The sequence below is a fragment of the Chiloscyllium punctatum genome, chromosome 20 (genome assembly GCF_047496795.1).
Source record: "Chiloscyllium punctatum isolate Juve2018m chromosome 20, sChiPun1.3, whole genome shotgun sequence".
In the NCBI taxonomy this organism is placed as follows: Eukaryota; Metazoa; Chordata; class Chondrichthyes; order Orectolobiformes; family Hemiscylliidae; genus Chiloscyllium; species Chiloscyllium punctatum.
In genome coordinates this window covers 14465715-14485819 of record NC_092758.1, presented here as the reverse complement: position 1 = coordinate 14485819, position 20105 = coordinate 14465715, and the positions used below count along the sequence as shown (strand labels likewise).

At 48.0% G+C, this 20105-nt stretch overlaps 1 protein-coding gene across 8 annotated transcripts in view; it reads right to left on the bottom strand.

Moving 5' to 3' along the window:
• cyfip2 (cytoplasmic FMR1 interacting protein 2) overlaps positions 1-20105 on the bottom strand; it is a 116272-nt gene that overhangs the window by 8673 nt on the left and 87494 nt on the right. For 7 of the 8 annotated variants that reach the window (XM_072590370.1, XM_072590369.1, XM_072590376.1 and 4 more), the window contains exons 23-30: positions 18957-19044; positions 14367-14510; positions 12131-12221; positions 9294-9424; positions 7561-7633; positions 6915-7009; positions 5632-5670; positions 3423-3661 (exon numbers count right to left, since the gene is read on the bottom strand). In XM_072590370.1, coding sequence (XP_072446471.1) covers positions 3423-3661; positions 5632-5670; positions 6915-7009; positions 7561-7633; positions 9294-9424; positions 12131-12221; positions 14367-14510; positions 18957-19044 — 900 coding nt within the window. The remainder of the gene's footprint in view (positions 1-3422; positions 3662-5631; positions 5671-6914; positions 7010-7560; positions 7634-9293; positions 9425-12130; positions 12222-14366; positions 14511-18956; positions 19045-20105) is intronic. The other variant, XM_072590377.1, reaches the window with a different exon arrangement.

Sequence of the window (20105 nt, the reverse complement as noted above, 5' to 3'; positions counted from 1 at the left end):
AAACTAGAGGAGGGTGGGGGTGGGGAGAAAGTAGCATGGAGTACAATGGGTGAGTGGGGGAGGGGATGAAGGTGATAGGTCAGGGAGGAGGGTGGAGTGGATAGGTGGAAAAGGAGATAGGCAGGTAGGACAAGTCCGGACAAGTCATGGGGACAGTGCTGAGCTGGAAGTTTAGAACTAGGGTGAGGTGGGGGAAGGGGAAATGAGGAAACTGTTGAAGTCCACATTGATGCCCTGGGGTTGAAGTGTTCCGAGGCGGAAGATGAGGCGTTCTTCCTCCAGGTGTCTGGTGGTGAGGGAGCAGCGGTGAAGGAGGCTCAGGACCTCCATGTCCTCGGCAGAGTGGGAGGGGGAGTTGAAATGTTGGGCCACGGGGCGGTGTGGTTGATTGGTGCGGGTGTCCCGGAGATGTTCCCTAAAGCGCTCTGCTAGGAGGCGCCCAGTCTCCCCAATGTAGAGGAGACCGCATTGGGAGCAACGGATACAATAAATGATATTAGTGGATGTGCAAGTAAAACTTTGATGGATGTGGAAGGCTCCTTTAGGGCCTTGGATAGAGGTGAGGGAGGAGGTGTGGGCACAGGTTTTACAGTTCCTGCGGTGGCAGGGGAAAGTGCCAGGATGGGAGGGTGGGTCGTAGGGGGGTGTGGACCTGACCAGGTAGTCACGGGGGGAACGGTCTTTGCGGAAGGCGGAAAGGGGTGGGGAGGGAAATATATCCCTGGTGGTGGGGTCTGTTTGGAGGTGGCGGAAATGTCGGCGGATGATTTGGTTTATGCGAAGGTTGTAGGGTGGAAGGTGAGCACCAGGGGCGTTCTGTCCTTGTTACGGTTGGAGGGGTGGGGTCTGAGGGCAGAGGTGCGGGATGTGGACGAGATGCGTTGGAGGGCATCTTTAACCACGTCGGAAGGGAAATTGCGGTCTCTAAAGAAGGAGGCCATCTGGTGTGTTCTGTGGTGGAACTGGTCCTCCTGGGAGCAGATCCGGCGGAGGCGGAGGAATTGGGAATACGGGATGGCATTTTTGCAAGAGGTAGGGTGGGAAGAGGTGTAATCCAGGTTGGTGTGGGAGTTGGTGGGTTTGTAAAAAATGTCAGTGTCAAGTCAGTCATCATTAATGGAGATGGAGAGGTCCAGGAAGGGGAGGGAGGTGTCAGAGATGGTCCAGGTAAATTTAAGGTCAGGGTGGAATGTGTTGGTGAAGTTGATGAATTGCTCAACCTCCTCACGGGAGCACGAGGTGGCGCCAATGCAGTCATCAATGTAGCGGAGGAAGAGGTGGGGAGTGGTGCCGGTGTAATTACGGAAGATCAACTGCTCTACGTAGCCAACAAAGAGACAGGCATAGCTGGGGCCCATACGTGTGCCCATGGCTGCCCCTTTGGTCTGGAGGAAGTGGGAGGATTTAAAGGAGACATTGTTAAGGGTGAGGACCAGTTCGGCCAAATGAATGAGAGTGTCGGTGGAAGGGTACTGTTGGGGATGTCTGGAGAGGAAAAAATGGATGGCTTGGAGGCCCTGGTCATGGCGGATGGAGGTGTAGAGGGATTGGATCTCTCTAGAGAGACTGCCAGAGCTGCTGAGTTTCTGCAGAGCTGTACGGTGTCTCAGTGGTTGGCACTGCTGCCTCACAGTGCCAGGGACCCGGGTTTGATCCCAGCCTCGGGTAACTGTCTTTATGGAGCTTGCACATTTTCCCTGTGTCTGTGTTGGTTTCCTTCGGGTGCTCCAGTTTCTTCCTGAAATCCAAAGATGTGCAAGTCCTGCTCCTGGGATGCTCCCTGACCTGCTGTGCTTTTCCAGCACCACTCTAATCTAGACTCTGATTTTCAGCATCTGCAGTCCTCACTTTTGCCTAGGTTAGGTGGATTGGCCATGCTAAATTGCCCTGGTGTTCCCGGATATGGAGGTTAAGCGTATTAGTCAGGGGTAAATGTAGAGTAATAGGGAATGGGTTGGGGTGGGACACTCTTCAGAGAGTAGGTGGGGACTTAGAGTCATAGTCCTGCACAGAAACATACCCTTCAGTCCAATCTGTCCATGCCAAACAGATATCCCAACCGCCAGCACCCGACCCATATCCCTCCAAACCCTTCCTATTCATATACCCATCCAAATGCCTTTTAAATGTTGCAATTGTACCAGCCTCCACTACTTCCTCTGGCAGCTCATTCCATACATGTACCATCCTCTGCGTAAAAAAGTTGCCCCTTAGGTCTCTTTTATATCTTTCCCCTCTCACCCTAAACCTATGCCCTTTAGTTCTGGACTCCCCGACCCCAGGGAAAAGACTTTGTCTATTTATCCAATCTATGCCCCTCAGGATTTTATAAACCTCTATAAGGTCACCCTTCAGCGTCCAACACTCCTTGTTGGGCCAAAGGACCTGTTTCCACGCTGTCGGGATTCTATAAAAAAGTTTTCTTTTGTTACATTTCAGTTTTACAGCATCTACGGTATCATGCTTTCATCTGAATGTTCTGAAGCAGCCGGTCGATGTTTCCACTGTTCTGAAATCTACCCACGGAGGGGCTGCATCAGGATAACGGGCCGGACAACTAGGGCTGAGATGAGGAGAAATGTCCTCACGGAAAAGGGTTGCAAATCTTTGGAACTGTCCATGCCCAGAGGCACAATCACTGATTACAGTTAAAGCTGCGGGACACAGGTTTTCGGTCTCTCAGGGAATTAAGGGATACGGCAGAGCAGGCGAGGAACTGAGTTTGAAGCCCAAGATGGACGGGTTGGATTGAAGGGTCTGTTTCCATGCTGTACATCTCTATGAGTTACAATGACACTGAACAGTGGAGTAGGCCCGAAAGGCTAAATGGTTTATTCCGATGTGAATACGTTAATGTGTTGGAGGTGGTTCAGAGACGGTTCACAAAACCGATACCTATAATGGGTGGATTGCCTTATGCGCAAGAGCTAAAGGGCTAGGCCTGTATCCTCTTGAACATAGAAGAGTCAGAGGTAACTTATTTGAAACATACAAGATCCTGAGGGGACATGACCAGGTGAATGTTGAAAGGATGGTTGCTCCTGTGAGAGAATCTAAAGATCGTAGTAAGACAGAGATGAGAAAAAAGATCTTCCTCAGAGATTTGAGTGACTTTGGAATTCTACTCCTCAAAAGGCAAAGCGTGGAGAATCTGAACATATGACGAAGGAAGAGACAGATTCTTCATGATCAATGGGATGAAAGATTAACAGGAATGTGCGGGAATGTAGAGGTGAGGTTAAAAACAGCTCAGCTGTGAGCTTACTTAAAGGTGGAACAGGCTAGAAGGGGCGAGTGGCCTCCTCTTGTGCCTCATTTGTGTTTCTCCGTGTGCTGGTGTGTCAGTGCATCGTGGAGTTGCTGTATCAGGCTCAGGCCGTCCCTCCCGCCCGCAAGTTAACCCTTCGCACTCCTGCACTTACTCGGCCGTGAACTCATTGGTCCCGACAGGAATACAGTAAACAAACTGCATTGCGCTCCACAGCCGATGGAATTCCACGCACTCATCCACATGCATGACCCCGTTTGTCGCAGGAGGCCCCTTCCACACTGGATCCTGCAGGTAGCTCCGAATGCGGGTCAGGATCACCTCAAACATGGACAGGCCGCAGCACAGACGCTCCTTGGTGAGCAGGTCTCCTTCGCGGGCGATGGCTATTTGCTGCGGACACGGACACACAACATGAACAGCGGTAACACTGCAAGAAACTCGCTTTGGGAATCGAGCTGAGTACCACACATAATGGACCGAATTACTGCTACACAACGCACTTTAAAAACAAAAAAAGACCTTCCACGTTTATATTGACATCTTTAGCTCATCTGCTGAGTGCTGCTGGGAACTGTCACATTTCCCGCTTGGCCCAATTCTGAGGACACAGGGTGCAAGAGACTCACACGTAACACCATTTCACTCACAGCTGCTAAAACACAGCTTCCCCTTCAGCACAGCCAGCTCACCGGCCGAGTGCAAGATGGTTGATTCAGGCTTCTTTTAGGTTCCAACTGCCTCACCCCAAACCTCCCAGCCATCCAAGACCACTGACTCTCACTAGGTTACTGTCCGACACACACACAGACCCTCACTAGTGTACAGGGTCCCACACACACACACACTGACTCTCACTGGGGTACAGTGTCCCACGCACACACAGACCCTCACTAGCATACAGGGTCCCACACACACACACACTGACTCTCACTGGGGAACAGGGTCCCACACACACACACAATGACTCTCACTGGGGAACAGGGTCCCACACACACACACACTGACTCTCACTGGGGTACAGGGTCCCACACACACACTGACTCTCACTGGGGTACAGTGTCCCACGCACACACAGACCCTCACTAGCGTACAGGATCCCACGCACACACACACTGACTCTCACTGGGGTACAGGGTCCCACGCACACACAGACCCTCACTAGCGTACAGGGTCCCACACACACACACACTGACTCTCACTGGGGAACAGGGTCCCACACACACACACACTGACTCTCATTGGGTTACAGGGTCCCACACACACACTGACTCTCACTGGGGTACAGTGTCCCACGCACACACAGACCCTCACTAGCGTACAGGGTCCCACACACACACACACTGACTCTCACTGGGGTACAGTGTCCCACGCACACACAGACCCTCACTAGCATACAGGGTCCCACACACACACACACTGACTCTCACTGGGGTACAGGGTCCCACACACACACTGACTCTCACTGGGGAACAGGGTCCCACACACACACACACTGACTCTCACTGGGGAACAGGGTCCCACACACACACACACTGACTCTCACTGGGGAACAGGGTCCCACACACTCTCACACTGACTCTCACTGGGGAACAGGGTCCCACACACACACACACTGACTCTCACTGGGGTACAGGGTCCCACACACACACTGACTCTCACTGGGGTACAGTGTCCCACGCACACACAGACCCTCACTAGCGTACAGGGTCCCCCACACACAAACACTGACTCTCACTGGGGTACAGGGTCCCACACACACACACAGACCCTCACTGGGGTACAGGGTCACACACACACACACTGACTCTCACTGGGGAACAGGGTCCCACACACACACACACTGACTCTCACTGGGGTACAGGGTCCCACACACACACACTGACTCTCACTGGGGTACAGGGTCTCCCACACATACACTGACCCTCACTGGGATACAGGGTTCTCACAAACACACACACTGACTCTCACTGGGGTACAGGGTCCCACACACACACACAGACCCTCACTGGGGTACAGGGTCCCACACACACACACTGACTCTCACTGGGGAACAGGGTCCCACACACACACACACACTGACTCTCACTGGGGAACAGGGTCCCACACACACACACACTGACTCTCACTGGGGTACAGGGTCTCCCACACACACACTGACTCTCACTGGGGTACAGGGTCTCCCACACATACACTGACCCTCACTGGGATACAGGGTTCTCACAAACACACACACACATATATTTGGGTTGGGGTGTATGACCCACCCTCCCTTCACCCCTCCATCCCCGAGGCTGATGCTACCCCCAGCCCAGGGGCAACCTTGGCTGCGATGAGCTAAAGGTTTGATGGAGTTTACTTACACTGACTGGTAGATTGTCTTTCCATCGCTGCGAAAAGTTCTGGGGGGGTAAAACAGTTTTAAATTTAGGAAAGAAACTCTTCAGAGGCCAACGTTGCCCGCTGGTCACGTTGCTCCAGCAGCTGGAGATGCCTGAGGTCACGGCTTGGGCCGAGGGAATCGGGGGGAGCCGTAGGTCACAGAGGTCAAGCCGCGTCCTCAAGCATCCAATGGGGCGTGGATAGGCCGATAGTCGAGGTAACCTGGTCATAACTTGACCTGGCTCCAGCACCGGGTTGAACTGTGAGCACTCAGCCAATAAGGGTCTTCACAGAAACTATCCCCCATTAACCCACCCACAAAGGTAGCTTATGTTCGGATACAACAACAACTTGAAGTCTCCTTGACCCAGCCGAACGCCATTAGCAGGAATGTAAATCAGACGCAATTTCAGAACAAGCCACACGAAGGGATCATGACGCAAGGTGATCTAAAGACTGCTCAAACAGTTCTAATTTTAAGGGGCGTCTTTTCAAGGACCGGGTGTGCTCACTGACACAGATTCAGTCAGGATGGAACCAAGCATGGGCAACTCCATGACAATGGAATAGGCTTTGAGAAGAAGGCAGTGGTTAAAAAAATAGTTTGAAGGCTGCCGACAAGTGGTGAAAGGAGGGAGATGTCACCTCGGTCACAGTCACATTGGACGTGAGATGTACCTTTGGTGGGGGTCACATTAGTGACATGGAAGGTGTGGGAACACACAGAGCAATTTAAACATGACCCTTACGGGAAAGATGGGCATGGGTTTGGGAGATGACAACACGCTCACTGAGAGGAAAGGGATGTTGGAGATGTGCCTGCAGTTTACAAGGATGGAGAGGTCCAGCGTTGGTTCGTTTTAAGGTGAGGGGTAATGAGGGAAGACTTGTAGGCAAAAGGGATCGTACTTAATGGGACAGAGAACTGTTCCTGCTGCTGGTGGTGTGGCAAAGCCCAGTGATTAACCGAGGACTTGGCCATTCCAGGGAATTCTGCCCATGACTGGCAAGGTTCCCAATGGGCACACTCCCAACTGGATGAGCTTCGTCTAGTGGGAGTTGGTATTCCTTTGTTTGAGATTCTCACTCATTATGTCCCCTGTGGGGCAGGTGTCCCAGTATAGGAGGCTCCCATTTTGCAAAGCTCCTGTTGGCCAAGTGTCCCACTGGGTGTGTCCTGCGCTGCCATTGTCGACTTGGGAAAACGATCAAACGTAAAGCAGGTTTGGGGGAAACAGTATTCACAGGACAATCTTTCCCTTACCTGTGGTGTCCCCAGCCTTTCGATTAAAGGAACAAGGTGCAGAGGAGCATATTTTGCTTCTAAACGTTTCATTCGGACCTCCAATCGTTCACCCTCTGTTAATAAGACAACAAATCACATTCTGTTTCGTGCACATTCTCACACTCGTGAGTCTTTGTTCTCCAGCATCCATATCTATCCCTTACTCCCCAGTCAGATACACTACAGGTCAGTGAGCTCATTCATACATTCAAAACCTTTTCTGTCCTGCATCTTTGCCAAGGGACCCAGTTTTCCAAATGTTCGACAGGATGGGGACCATCCTCTGACCTGAGTAACTGCAGTCACCAGATCTAACATCGTCACTCCCTTCTCAGCATTCTTGCAGTTCCATTTGGATTTAGGACTTGGAATACCAACAGGGGCTGCAGGCAAACCCACCCCAAAAACTCCAGAACATCACCGGGGCAGCCACTCCTGAATGTAGGAGGGACAGGATCAATGAGGAACTTTGTTACGCGTCACTGGGGCACAAAGTCGGATGCAGAGATCATTCGCTTACACAGCATTGCAAACGTGGATTGTACACACATGCGTCAATAGACAGGCAGCCACACAGTTACACTCTCTCAAATTCACATACCCAAAGTTTATTTAAACATCTGACCTTTGATGTAGACCCTAGGTAGAATGTTCTGGAAAGGTGCTGCATGCAGAAGATCACAAACCTCTTCTTGAGACTGTAAGCAAGAGAAAGTCTATTCAAGTCACTGAACAAAAACAGCCATGTTGATTCATGTTCAATCTACAAAGCAGCAAAAACCCAACAAATGTCAGCCTGACTAATTTCTAAAGGAGCTGGAGTATATTTACCACAGAAACAACCATTCCCTACCCGTTAAAGAACCGACTTGACAACAAAAACCCATATTGTCAGCCTTCCAGCTTCTTATTGGATAGAAGGTTTAGTAGCACCTTCTGTTAAGTCCCCAAACTTATCATCTTCCTTTCCTCCAATACTCCGAGCAAAGCCCACCTCTGAAGGACACTTTCACTGAAGTTAAAAATCTCACAACACCAGGTTATAGTCCAACAGGTTTAATTGGAAGCACTAGCTTTCAGAGCACTGCTCCCTCATCAGGTGGTTGTGGAGTATGCAATTGTAAGGCACAGAATATATAGCAAAAGTTTACAGTGTGATGTAGCTGAAATTATAGATTGAAAAATACCTTGATTGTCTGTTGAGTCTCTCATCTATTGGAATGACCGTAATAGTTTCACTTCTTTCATATGTAAATCACAAAATTATTTTTAAGAAGTTACATTCTCAGGTTAACTGTAACAATTGGTGTCAGCCAGATAAGACATTAAGATGTTGAAGGTGTTAGCCCCCTGTGTTCCCTGTCTGTGCCATAATGCGTAGACTGATTCTCATCTAAAAAGTGAGTTAACAGAGTCCTACATGAATTCATGCGGTTTTTGAGCAAAGTACAATGTAACTCTGCAAGTACAAATTCACCCCACAAACGTATTTTTCGATGTATAATTTCAGTTACATCACACTGTAAACTTTTGCTATAAATTCTGTGTCTTATGAAGGAGCGTCGCTCCGAAAGCTGGTGCTTCCAATTAAACCTGTTGGACCATAACCTGGTGTTGTGTGATTTTTAACTTTGTACCCCCCCAGTCCAATACTGGCATCTCCAAATCATATCTTTCACTGAAGCTCCTTTGTTGACCCCTCTATTTAACTTCAGATGCTCCTGCATAACTCAGTTGGATAACAATCCTCAAAACCCCAAGCGCATCTCCTCAACATCATTTTAGAAATACTTGTGATTTGTTTTTACATCTTTTTTGCAGAACCAAGAGGATTTTATTTTTGTGTCCTTTCATGGAATGGTCACATTGCTGACCTGACTCCTATTTAAGGTCAATCCCGAGATGCCCTTGAGAAGGTGGTGGTACGCTGCCTTGTTGAACTGCTGCAGCCCATTTGGTGTAGGTAGACCCACAATGCTGTTAGGGAGAGGATTCCAAGACTTTGACCCAACGATGCTGAAGGGACAGCAATAAATTTCGAAGTCACACTTGGAGGGGAACTTGCAACTGACAGTGTTCCCATGTGTCTGTTGACCTTGTGATTCTAGGTGGTCAAGGTCACAGGCTTGGAAGGCGCTATTAAAGGAGTTTTGATGAGTAACCAAAGTGTATCATGTAGATGACACACTTACTATTGCTCTGGGGGCCACCTGATTGGGCATTGAACATTTGGGCAAACGTGGATCAGTATGGTAGAAATGAAACAACGACTTTACCATCCCTCATATGGAGTGGTGAGACACCAGTCTTTTCCAAACTCCTCACCCAGTTACCCCAATTTCTCACAGCAGTGCTCACCAAGGCTTGCTCGATGAGCAGGCAGAAAAGGATCGCATTGCCAACTTCCCTGAGACTTTGGAACACATCGGTCTTCAGTTCCGCATACTCAATGATGTCCTTGAGCTGGTGGTGGAAAAATTCAAGGATTCCTGGAACAAAGGTAGACGTCATCTCATTCAATCTGAGCTCTCTCATAATGATCATTCACTCTCCACCACACTGACCTCTGATCCACTGATGTCCCATCACACTGTAGGGATTCCATCTTTAATTTTTCTGTATTTTTGATTATGGACTGATGGGGTACGGTCCTTTTCTTACAAGCCAAGAATTGTAGAAGGATTACGGTAACTCTTGACAGCAAGTTAGCTGACCCTCCTTGGAAGTGCAGTTTACACAGCTGCTTGTTCAAGCAGTGGAGGAAGGCTAGTTACACAGATAGGCTCGAGCCAGGGGACTGCAAATGGTGATTTGTTGGCTGAATGGTCTGTTGATTAGTGACTCTCAATGACAAAAGCCTTCTGCCTGCCAATAACAACGTCATTGGCTCCTAAGTAGCTGAGCCACTTGGGATATGTGTATGTTCAGGGAGAAGCCTTCATAAGAACTAGGAGCAGGAGAAGGTCATCTGCCCCCTCAAGCCTGCTCCACCATTCAATAAGATCATGGCTGATCTTTTCATGGCCTCAGCTCCGCTTACGCACCCTCTCAGTGTAACTCTTAATTCCTTTATTGTTCAGAAAAATACCTATCTTAGCTTTAAAAATGTTTACTGAGGTAACATCAACTACTTCCCTGAGCAAGGAATTCCATTGATTTATCACCCTCTGGGTAAAGACGTTCCTTCTCAGTTCAGTCCTAAATCTGCTCCCCCCTAATTTTGAAGCCAAGCCCTCTTGTCTGAGTTTCACCTGCCTGTGGAAACATCCTCTCTACTTCGATGTTGTCTGCACCCTTTGTAATTTTATATGCTTTATATTTTATCAGACCTGTGAAAGGGAAGGAGCTGTTGTCGCTTTTCAGTAAAAAGTCTCCAAGCCTGAAGATAGTCAGTTTATTCGCCCTCATTCATTAGAAGTTACAGCTTACTGCAACTGAGTCGGGGACCTTTATCAGGTGAACCCAGTCTATGCCCCCTGCAAACAAATGGAAGTATCTGGAGAAGGAAGATTGAGAAACAGTGCTCTGATTAGCAAAAGGATCACCTTTTCTTTAATTCATTGTTGGGATGTCAGTGTCGCTGGCTAGGTCAGCACTTGTTCCCCATCCTTAATTGCCCAGAGGGCAGTTAAGAGTAAACTACATTACTGGGAGTCTAGAGTCACATGTAGGCCAGACCAGGTAAGGATGGCAATTTCCTATCCTGGAGGACTAGATGGGATTTTCCTGACAATTGGCAATGGATTCCCAGTCATCATTAGACTCTTAATTCCAGACATTTCTTGAATTTAAATTCTACCGTCTGCAGTGGCGGGATTTGAACTCAGGTCCCCAGAACATTACCTGGCTCTCTAGACTAACAGAGAGAAAGTGAGGACTGCAGATGCTGGAGGGTCAGAGTTGAAAAAGGTGGCTCTGGAAAAGCACAGCAGCTCAGGCAGCATCCGAGAAGCAGGAGAGTCGATGTTTCAGGTTTAAACTCATCAGGAATGGGTAGAGCGGGGTGGGGGTGGGGTTAGCTGAGAAATAAATAGGAGGGTGGGGGTGAGACTGGAAGGTGGGGGAGGTAGCCAGGAAGGCAACCGGGAAGGCGATAGGTGGATGCAGGTGGGGTGGGGGGGTGGGGTGGGGCGGGGGGTGGTGATTGTGATAGGTCAGTGGGGAAGGTGGAGTGGATATGTGGGAAGGAAGATGAACAGGTAGGACAGTTCAAGAGGGTGGTGCTGAGTTGGAGGGTTGGATCTGGGATGAGATGGGGGGAGGGGAGATTCAGAAACTAGTGAAGTCCATGTTGATGCCATGTGGTTGAAGGGTCCCAAGGTGGAAGATGAGGCATTCTTCATCCCATCATCAGGTGGCTTGGATTTAGTGGCCCAAGGGGAATGGGAGGGGAAGTTGAGGTGTTCAAACATAGGGCGGTGGGGTTGTTGGGTGCATGTGTCCCATAGATGTTCCCTGAAACGTGAGTTGGCATTCTGTCTCCCCAATGTAGAGGAGACCACATTGAAAGCAATGGACACAGTAGATGAGGTGGGTGGATATGCAGGACAAAGATAAAATAATATTTATTTATGACCATGATCTGGAATACACTGAAAAGGTTCCAGAAGCAGATTCAATCGTAACTGTCAAAAGAGAACTGCATAAATAATTGAACTGGAGAAATCTGCAGAGCTTTGGGGGGAAAAAAGAGTAGGGGTGTAGTGCCAAATGGATCATTCTTTCAAAAGCCAGGATGGCCTAATGGAAAGAATGGCCTCCCGTTGGAGCCGTATCATACTATCACTTTATAATTTATCAGGAGTAGGGGAAACAAAAACAGAAATTCTTGGAAAGATTCAGCAGGTTTGGCAGCATCTACGGAGAGAAATCAGAGTTAAGGTTTCGGGTCGAGCGACCCTTCCTCAGAAATAGGAGAAACTACTTTACACAGAGAATTGTGAGGCAGAGAGATTCATTCTCTCAGAAACTGTGTCCACGTTTAAGAAGAGATTTGAGAGGTGGATTAAATGATTGGAAGAGACATGTCTTAGCCGCTCATTCAACTGGCTATCAGTGAGATCAGCACCACTCTCACCATCCCTCCACTAACCCTGGTTTGTGTGCAATCAATCAGCTTGACATGGGCCTAGTTACCAAGGGTTACCAGTCCACATTTCCCCAAAACACTGGCCTCTTGCTCGCTGTGCACTGACCTGGGGATCCATATTCATGTCGAGGCAGCCGGCAGATCTTGGGCATTACCTCAATCAAGGTCTTCACATACTGCAGGATGGTGCCCTGTAGCTGAGGGGGGGAAGATTCAAACAGAAGGTATTAACCTCAGCAGTATCTCCGTCATGGCTCTCAAACTCCCATCACTTTCCTTGTGTATCCCACCTCCACCCCCCCCCCCCCCACCTCCCCAGCCCCTCCTAAATCCACATCCTCCCTCCCCTTCCCAAAACCCTACAAATCCACCTCAAAGGTCAAGGGCAGAGGGCACAGGAGGGGCACCACCAGCTGCAAGTTCTCTTCCAAGACACCTCCTCCCCATCCTGATGTGCACCACATCACTGTCCCTTCACCACCACTGGGTCTCTCTCTGGATCAAGCTACCAAGAATACACCTCCAGTTCAAGAAGACAACTCAGCAACACCTTTTCAAGAGCAATTCAGGATGAAGATGCTATCGGAAGGATATTATTAAGCTGGAGAGGGTTCAGAAGACATTTACCAGGATGTTGCTGGGTCTGGAAGGTTGGAGCTATAAGGAAAGGCTGGGACTGTTTTCACTGGAGTGTTGGAGGGGTGACCTGACAGAGTTTTATAAAATCATGAGGTGTACAGATAGGGTTAATGATAGTTGTCTTTTCCCTAGGATGGGGGATTTCAAGACTAGGAGGCACATATTTATGTGAATTTATTCCTGATGAAGAGCTTATGCTTGAAACGTTGATTTGCATGTTCCTCGGATGCTGCCTGACTGGTTGTGCTTATCGAGCGCCACACTCATTGGCACATTTTTAAAGGTGAGAGGAGAGAGATTTAAAAAAGATATGAGGGCAATTTTTTTCACACAGAGAAGGTGTTCGCGTTTGGAATGAACTTCCTGAGGAATGGTGAATGTGGGTATAGTTACAACGTTTAAAAAACATTTGGATAAGTACATGAATAAGAAAGGTTTGGAGGGGTATGGGACAGCAGTAGGCAGGTGGGACTAGTTGAGTTTGGAATTATGTTCGGCATGGACTGGTTGGAGCACATGGTTTGTTTCCATGCTGTTTGACTCTGTGTTGCAGGTTTGGATGTTCCTGTCAAAGGAACCTTCGCAAATTGTGGTAGAGCAGCTCACCACTGCCACCTTGTGCTAACTTTAAAGGAGATGAATATTCAAGCTGATGGATGGGGGTGCCGATCAAGCGGACTGCTTTGTCCTGGACAGTGTTGAGCGCCTTGAGTACTTTTGGAGCTGCACTCCATCCAGGCCAGTGTGGAGTATTCCATCGTTCCACGATGGACAGGCTTTGAGGTGAATCATTTGCCACGCAAACACTCAACCTGAAGCAGTCACCGTCTTTATCTGTTTAGTTGAGACATTGGTAGGCCTCAGGTTGTCACTGGTTAGGAATTTGGCTATGGGAATACCGTTGAATGTCAGGCTGATGTGGTGTTGACTATGTTCCATGTTGTCACATTTCCCTCCAACTCAGATTCAAGTCCCACTCCAGGACATAATTTAAACCAACACTGACTGAGCAGTACTGAAGGGATGCACCACGATCACAGGGGCATTTCCAATGGAGCAATGCCCTGTCAGGGGGGGCGGTGCTGAGGCGGTGTTATATCATCAAAGGGGCAGGAGCACTGCTGCCTCTCAGCGCCAGGGACCTGGGTTTGATTCCAGCCTCTGCCGAGTGTCTGTGTGGGGTTTGCACATTCTTCCCATTTCTGCGTGGGTTTCCTCTGGGTGCTCTAGTTTCCTTCCACAGTCCAAAGATGTGCAGGTTAGGTGGATTAGTCATGGGAAATGCAAGGTTACTGGGATAGGGTGAGTCTGGGTGGGATGGGTGTGGACATGATAGGCCAAATGGTGTGCTTCCACACTGTAGGGATTCTATATGGATGGAGCACTGCATTATAGGTAGCTCTGTCTTTCAGATAAAGTGTTAAACAGGAAGACTTCTCAGGCAGATGTACAAGATCCCATATTTTGATGAAAATCAAGTTCACTAATATTTATCCCCCAGTCAACAGCACCAAGACAAATTATCCAGCCATGTGCACATTGCTGTTTGTGGGAGCTCTTCCCAAACTTGGTGCAGTAACATTAATTACTGTTACAAAGTTCGAGAGAACTTTATTGGCTGCAAAGCATTTGGGAAGCCCTGCTCTCTGTACTTATACAAGTTTATAGTTTCTTCACACAATTTACCAGAGTGGGCAATTTACCAGACTTTTGACGATTTTCAGGAGCTCCTCCATCACCACAGCGATACCTTGGTAGCCCAGCAAGCGGCAGATGGTCTTGAAGTGAGGGGGTCCCACAAAGTTGCGGAAGACGCTGTAGATGTGTGTGAAGGCAATGTTCAGGGGCTGAAGAGAGAGGGAGTGGAGAGGAAACACAACTAGTCAGCAATACTCAGGGGACACCTGTCAATTTAATTACTATCAGTTCCATCGATGTTCACAAGTCAGAAGTAAGTGTGGATCCTTGGGATTTCTGTTATTATCTGATATGGAATACATCCAACAACAGCATGAGCTCAGTGATTCCACAGCCACAGCTGATGTAAGTTCAGAAAATTATCAAACAGTGAAATTCACAACTGATCTCGGAGGGACTGTTGGGCAAAGTTCACAGCACAAAAGCAGATAATTTAATCGTTGTTTTAACTACGGCCTACAGAGAATCTGCAGTAGTGAGTAGAGTAGGTTCTTTCTTGATTATATGTTTTTGGAGATATGTCTCTTGATTAAACTTAAAATATAAGTCATAACTATTAATTTAAACTTGGGGGCAGTGTTTTGTAGAGGAATAAGATGGTGTTATTTTCTGGTTCTGCAGATAGTGAAGGAGCAAAAATGGCCTTTAATAGAGTGATATGTACTTCTTGTCAGATGTGGGAGTTTAAAGAGAGTTTAAGGGTTACTGCGGATTATATCTGCCATAAGATTCGCAGCCAACAGCATTTATCAGATTGAGTGGATCGGTTGGAGAGACAGTTAGAAGCAAGAAGGAATTTGTAACACCAACAGTATGTGATAGATGACAGTTATAGGAAGTGGGGAAAGTCTCAGATATAGTCACATAGATGGGTTAACTCCAGGAAAGGTAAGAGAGGTAGGCAGCTAGTGCAGGAGTCTTTTGTGGATATACCCATTTCAAACAGGTATGCTGTTTTGGAAGATGTAGGGGGTGATGGATTCTCAGGGGAATGTAGTATGAACAGCCAAGTTTCTGGTATTGAGACTGGCTCGAATGCAACGAGGGTTACGTCGGCTTCCAAGAGATCAATTGTGTTAGGGGATTCTGTACTCAGAGGTACAGACAGAGGTTTTTGTGGCCAGCAGCGAAAAAGCAGAATGGTGTGTTGTTTCCCTGGTGCCAGGATCAAGGATGTCTCAGAGAGGGTGCAGAATGTTCTCACGGGGGAGAGGGGCCAGCAAGAAGTCATTTTCCACATTGGAACCAACGACATAGGAAGGGAAAAGGTTGAGATTCTGAAGGGAGATTACAGACACTTAGGTAGAAATTTAAAAAGGAGGTCCTCAAGAGTAGTAATATCTGGATTACTCCCGGTGCTACGAGCTAGTGAGGGCAGGAATAGGAGGATAGAGCAGATGAATGCATGGCTGAGGAGCTGGTGTATGGGGGAAGGATTCACATTTTTGGACCATTGGAATCTCTTTAGGGGTAGAAGTGACCTGTATAAGAGGTAAGGTGGGTTGTGGGGAGGTGGGACCCAGGGAGATAATGAGGAAAGAGATCGATCTGAGACTGGTACAGCTGAGAACAGAAGCGAGTCAAATAGTCAGGGCAGACAGGGACAAGGTAGGACTAATAAATTAAACTGCATTTATTTCAATGCAAGGGGCCTAACAGGGAAGGCAGATGAACTCAGGGCATGGTTAGGAACATGGGACTGGGATATCATAGCAATTACAGAAACATGGCTCAGGGATGGGCAGGACTGGCAGCTTAATGTTCCAGGATACAAATGCTACAGGAAGGATAGAAAGGGAGGCATAAAAGATACAGTTAGTAAGTTTGCAGATGACACCAAAATTGGAGGTGTAGTGGACAGTGAAGAGGGTTACCTCAGATTACAACAGGATCTGGACTAGATGGGCCAATAGGCTGAGAAGTGGCAGATGGAGTTTAATTCAGATAAATGCGAGGTGCTGCATTTTGGGAAAGCAAATCTTAGCAGGACTTATACACTTAATGGTAAGGTTCTAGGGAGTGTTGCTGAACAAAGAGACCTTGGAGTGCAGGTTCATAGCTCCTTGAAAGTGGAGTTGCACGTAGATGGGATAGTGAAGAAGGCGTTTGATATACTTTCCTTTATTGGTCAGATATTGAGTACAGGAGTTGGGAGGTCATGTTGCGGCTGTACAGGACATTGGTTCGGCCACTGTTGGAATATTGCGTGAATTCTGGTCTCCTTCCTATCGGAAAGATGTTGTGAAACATGAAAGGGTTCAGAAAAGATTTACAAGGATATTCCAGGGTTGGAGGATTTGAGCTACAGGGAGAGGCTGAACAGGCTGGGGTTGTTTTCCCTGGAGTGTCGGAGGCTGAGGGGTGACCTTATAGAGGTTTGCAAAATTATGAGGGGCATGGATAGGATAAATAGGCAAGGTCTTTTCCCGGGGGTCAGGGAGTCCAGAACTCAAGGGCATAGGTTTAGGGTGAGAGGGGAAAAATATAAAAGAGACCTAAGGGGCAACTTTTTCACACAGAGGGTGGTACGTGTATGGAATGAGCTGCCAGAGGAAGTGGTGGAGGCTGGTACAATTGCAACATTTAAGAGGCATTTGGATGGGTATATGAATAGGAAGGGTTTGGAGGGATATGGGCCGGCTGCTGGCGGGTGGGACTAGATTGGGTTGGGATATCTGGTCGGCATGGACGGGTTGGACCGAAGGTTCTGGTTCTGTGCTGTACATCCCTATTACTCTAAGTTGGAGATTGAGATGCAGCATTGCAGCCACCATTTGTCAAGTTATTCCCTTGCCTCTTGAGAATACCGCCTCTTCAGGGCAGCACAGTGGCTTAGTGGTTCGCACTGCAGCTTCACAGCACCAGGGTCCCAGGTTCGATTCCAGCCTCGGGCCACTGGCTGTGTGGAGTTTGCACATTCTCCCCGTGTCTGCGTGGGTTTCCTCTGGGTGCTCTGGTTTTCTCCCACAGTCCAAAGATGTGCAGGCTAGGTGAGTTGGCCATGCTAAACTGCCCGTAGTGTTAGGTGCGTTAGTCAGAGGGAAATGGGTCTGGGTGGGTTACTCTTCGGAGGGCAGGTGTGGACTTGTTGGGCCAAATGGCCTGTTTCCACACTGTAGGGAACCTAATCTAAAAAAAAAAATGGGGATTGCCAAATTCGCACCAAACCCACCTCAATTCTAGACTTGTATGCGAGCAAATTTAAAAAATCATCTGTCGTCACTGAAATTCATCCTGATAGTGGTGCGAATGTGGAATTCACGACAAGGAGTACCTGAGGCAGACAGTATAGATGCAAGAGCGAGCAGGTGTGTGAGGGGAAAAGAACCAGAAGGACCAAGTGGGTTTGAAAAATAGGGTTGGGAGGTGCCTCTGGTGACACTAGCTCAGACTAGTTGGGCTGAATGGCCTGTTTCTGTGGTGTAGAATCAAATAAATTCCATCCATGTAAAAGGGAGTTATGTATGTATATAGGGCGACACGTTGGTGCAGTGGTTAGCACTGCTGCCGCACAGCGCCAGGGACCCTGGTACGATTCCACCCACGAGTGACTGTCTGTGTGGAGTTTGCATGTTCTTTCAGTGTCTGTGCAGGTTTCCATGTGCTCCTGTTTCCCCCCCACGGTCCAAAGATATACAGGTTAGGTAGCTTGGCCGTGCTAAATTATCCACAGTGTTCAGGGATATGCAGGCTAAGCGGATTAGCCATGTGAAGTGTGGGATTGCAGGGCCTGGATGGGATGGATTTTAGAGGGTTGGTGTAGACCCACTGGGCTGAATGGCCTCTAACTGCACTGTCAGGAATCCATGAGTGTTTGGAATATTCCAGAGACTGCACTGGAATAAATCAGGCTGCTGTGTAGAGGTTTGGTGATGGTCAATAATTGGATATTTCCTCTGTGTGTTCACAAGAGGTAATTTTCTGGCTCCCCACTGTGTCAGGTAGAGAACAGCAGAATGTGAGGAGCTTTGTTGCAATTCCTGAAGCAAAATGCTCAGAAAATTGGAAACCATGTGGGCCCAAATTTCCAACACACACCCCAGTCAACACCGACCTATGCAGCATTGGGAAACAGTGTGTCGAGTCAACAAACCAAAGGCCTAGAGAAGCCTTTCCAAATATCATCTACCTTGCCACCCACTGCTGTTCCCAATGGTTCAGACAGTCGTTAAAATCCCACTGCACCATAAAATCGGTGTCCTATACAATTGAGGCAAAATGACACATCACACTTTTGAGATACCTTCGAACCTGGGGAACTTCTCTCAGTATCCCATCCAATATCATGAAACTCAGAGATTATGCTGTCATCCATCTTGTGGCAGCTAGTGGGATACTGCTGGCACAAAATGGCTGCCACATCAGTCTTCACAACAAACTTCAAAGAGAGTGATTTTTTTTCACATGAATTAGCACCATGATGGGTCCTAGAACACACCCAAACAAAACTGCCAACAAATCTCTCCGCTCTGAACAATATTCAGTCAGATATAAAATTTAAAACTTAATAAAGTGCTCCTCAGAAATTGCTGATTGAAAATCCAGCAAAACTGTCATTGGTTCTACAGTCACACCATAAATCAACTCTCACTCACCTTTGACCCATAAAGGTAATATGGCTGGACACTGGCTGGTTTATCCCTCTGAGGCTCATCTGTGAAGGGAATCGCTGTCCGAACAAACCTGGGTTTGCAAAGGAAAACGTTATAGTTTCAGTGAGAGAGAAATAAACATGATTTTGTAAATCTCTTGTCTGTTGGCAGCCTGAGATATTACTAATAGAACACAATGCAGTTCAAGGTATAGTGTCGGAATCAAACACTATGAGGGCATGTACAGCAGAGTGTTCAATACAGAGTATAGCTTCCTCTGCTCTGTTAAACTGCAAGTAACATTTCCTCAATACTCCCCCTCAGACAATTTTAGGATAGGAACAGCATGGGTTTAAGTACAGAGTAGAACTTAACTCCCTCTTCACCAACTGCATCTAACACCCCTCGGACAGGTACAATATGGGGTTAGGTGCATAATAAAGCTCCCTCTGCTCTTATAAATTGAAGGAAAATCTCCCTCTACATCTTCCCCATCATACACTCCCAGGACAGGGACAGCATGGGGTTAGACACAAAATAAAGTTTCCTCTAATCTTTTAAATTGAAAGTAATTCTTCCTCTACATTGTCTCCATCAAACACTCACTGGAAAGGGACAGCATGGGGTTAGATACAGAATAAAGCTCCCTCTGAACACTCCCTGGACAGGAACATGAGGTTAGATACAGAGTAAAGCTCCCTCTACACTGTCCCCGAACACTGCCAGCACAGTGTTCAGCCAATGTCTGGGACAGTGGGGTCCATCAGGGACCAATAAGTGAGGCTTCCTGTGTGCAGGAGCAGGATTGTGTTTTGTACCGAAGGTTAGGTAGGACCAGGGTCCCAGAACAACAGAAGCACTGGGGCCTCTGATTTCAGTCCCTGCTCCTGGGTACAGCACAGGGTTAGATACAGAATAAGCTTCCTCTACATTCACCCATGTGCTGATTATTTCACAGCCTGGACAAGGAATCTGTAGGGGAATGGGTCTGGGTGGGTTACTCTTCAGAGGGTCGGTGTGGACTGGTTGGACGGAAATCTGTAGGGATTCTATGATTCACATTCATCTCTCCACTCTCCACCTGCTGACCCACTCCTAAAAGTGGACACTACTGGGTGGACAGTGATTGCTCAGGGACCTCGCAGCCACAGG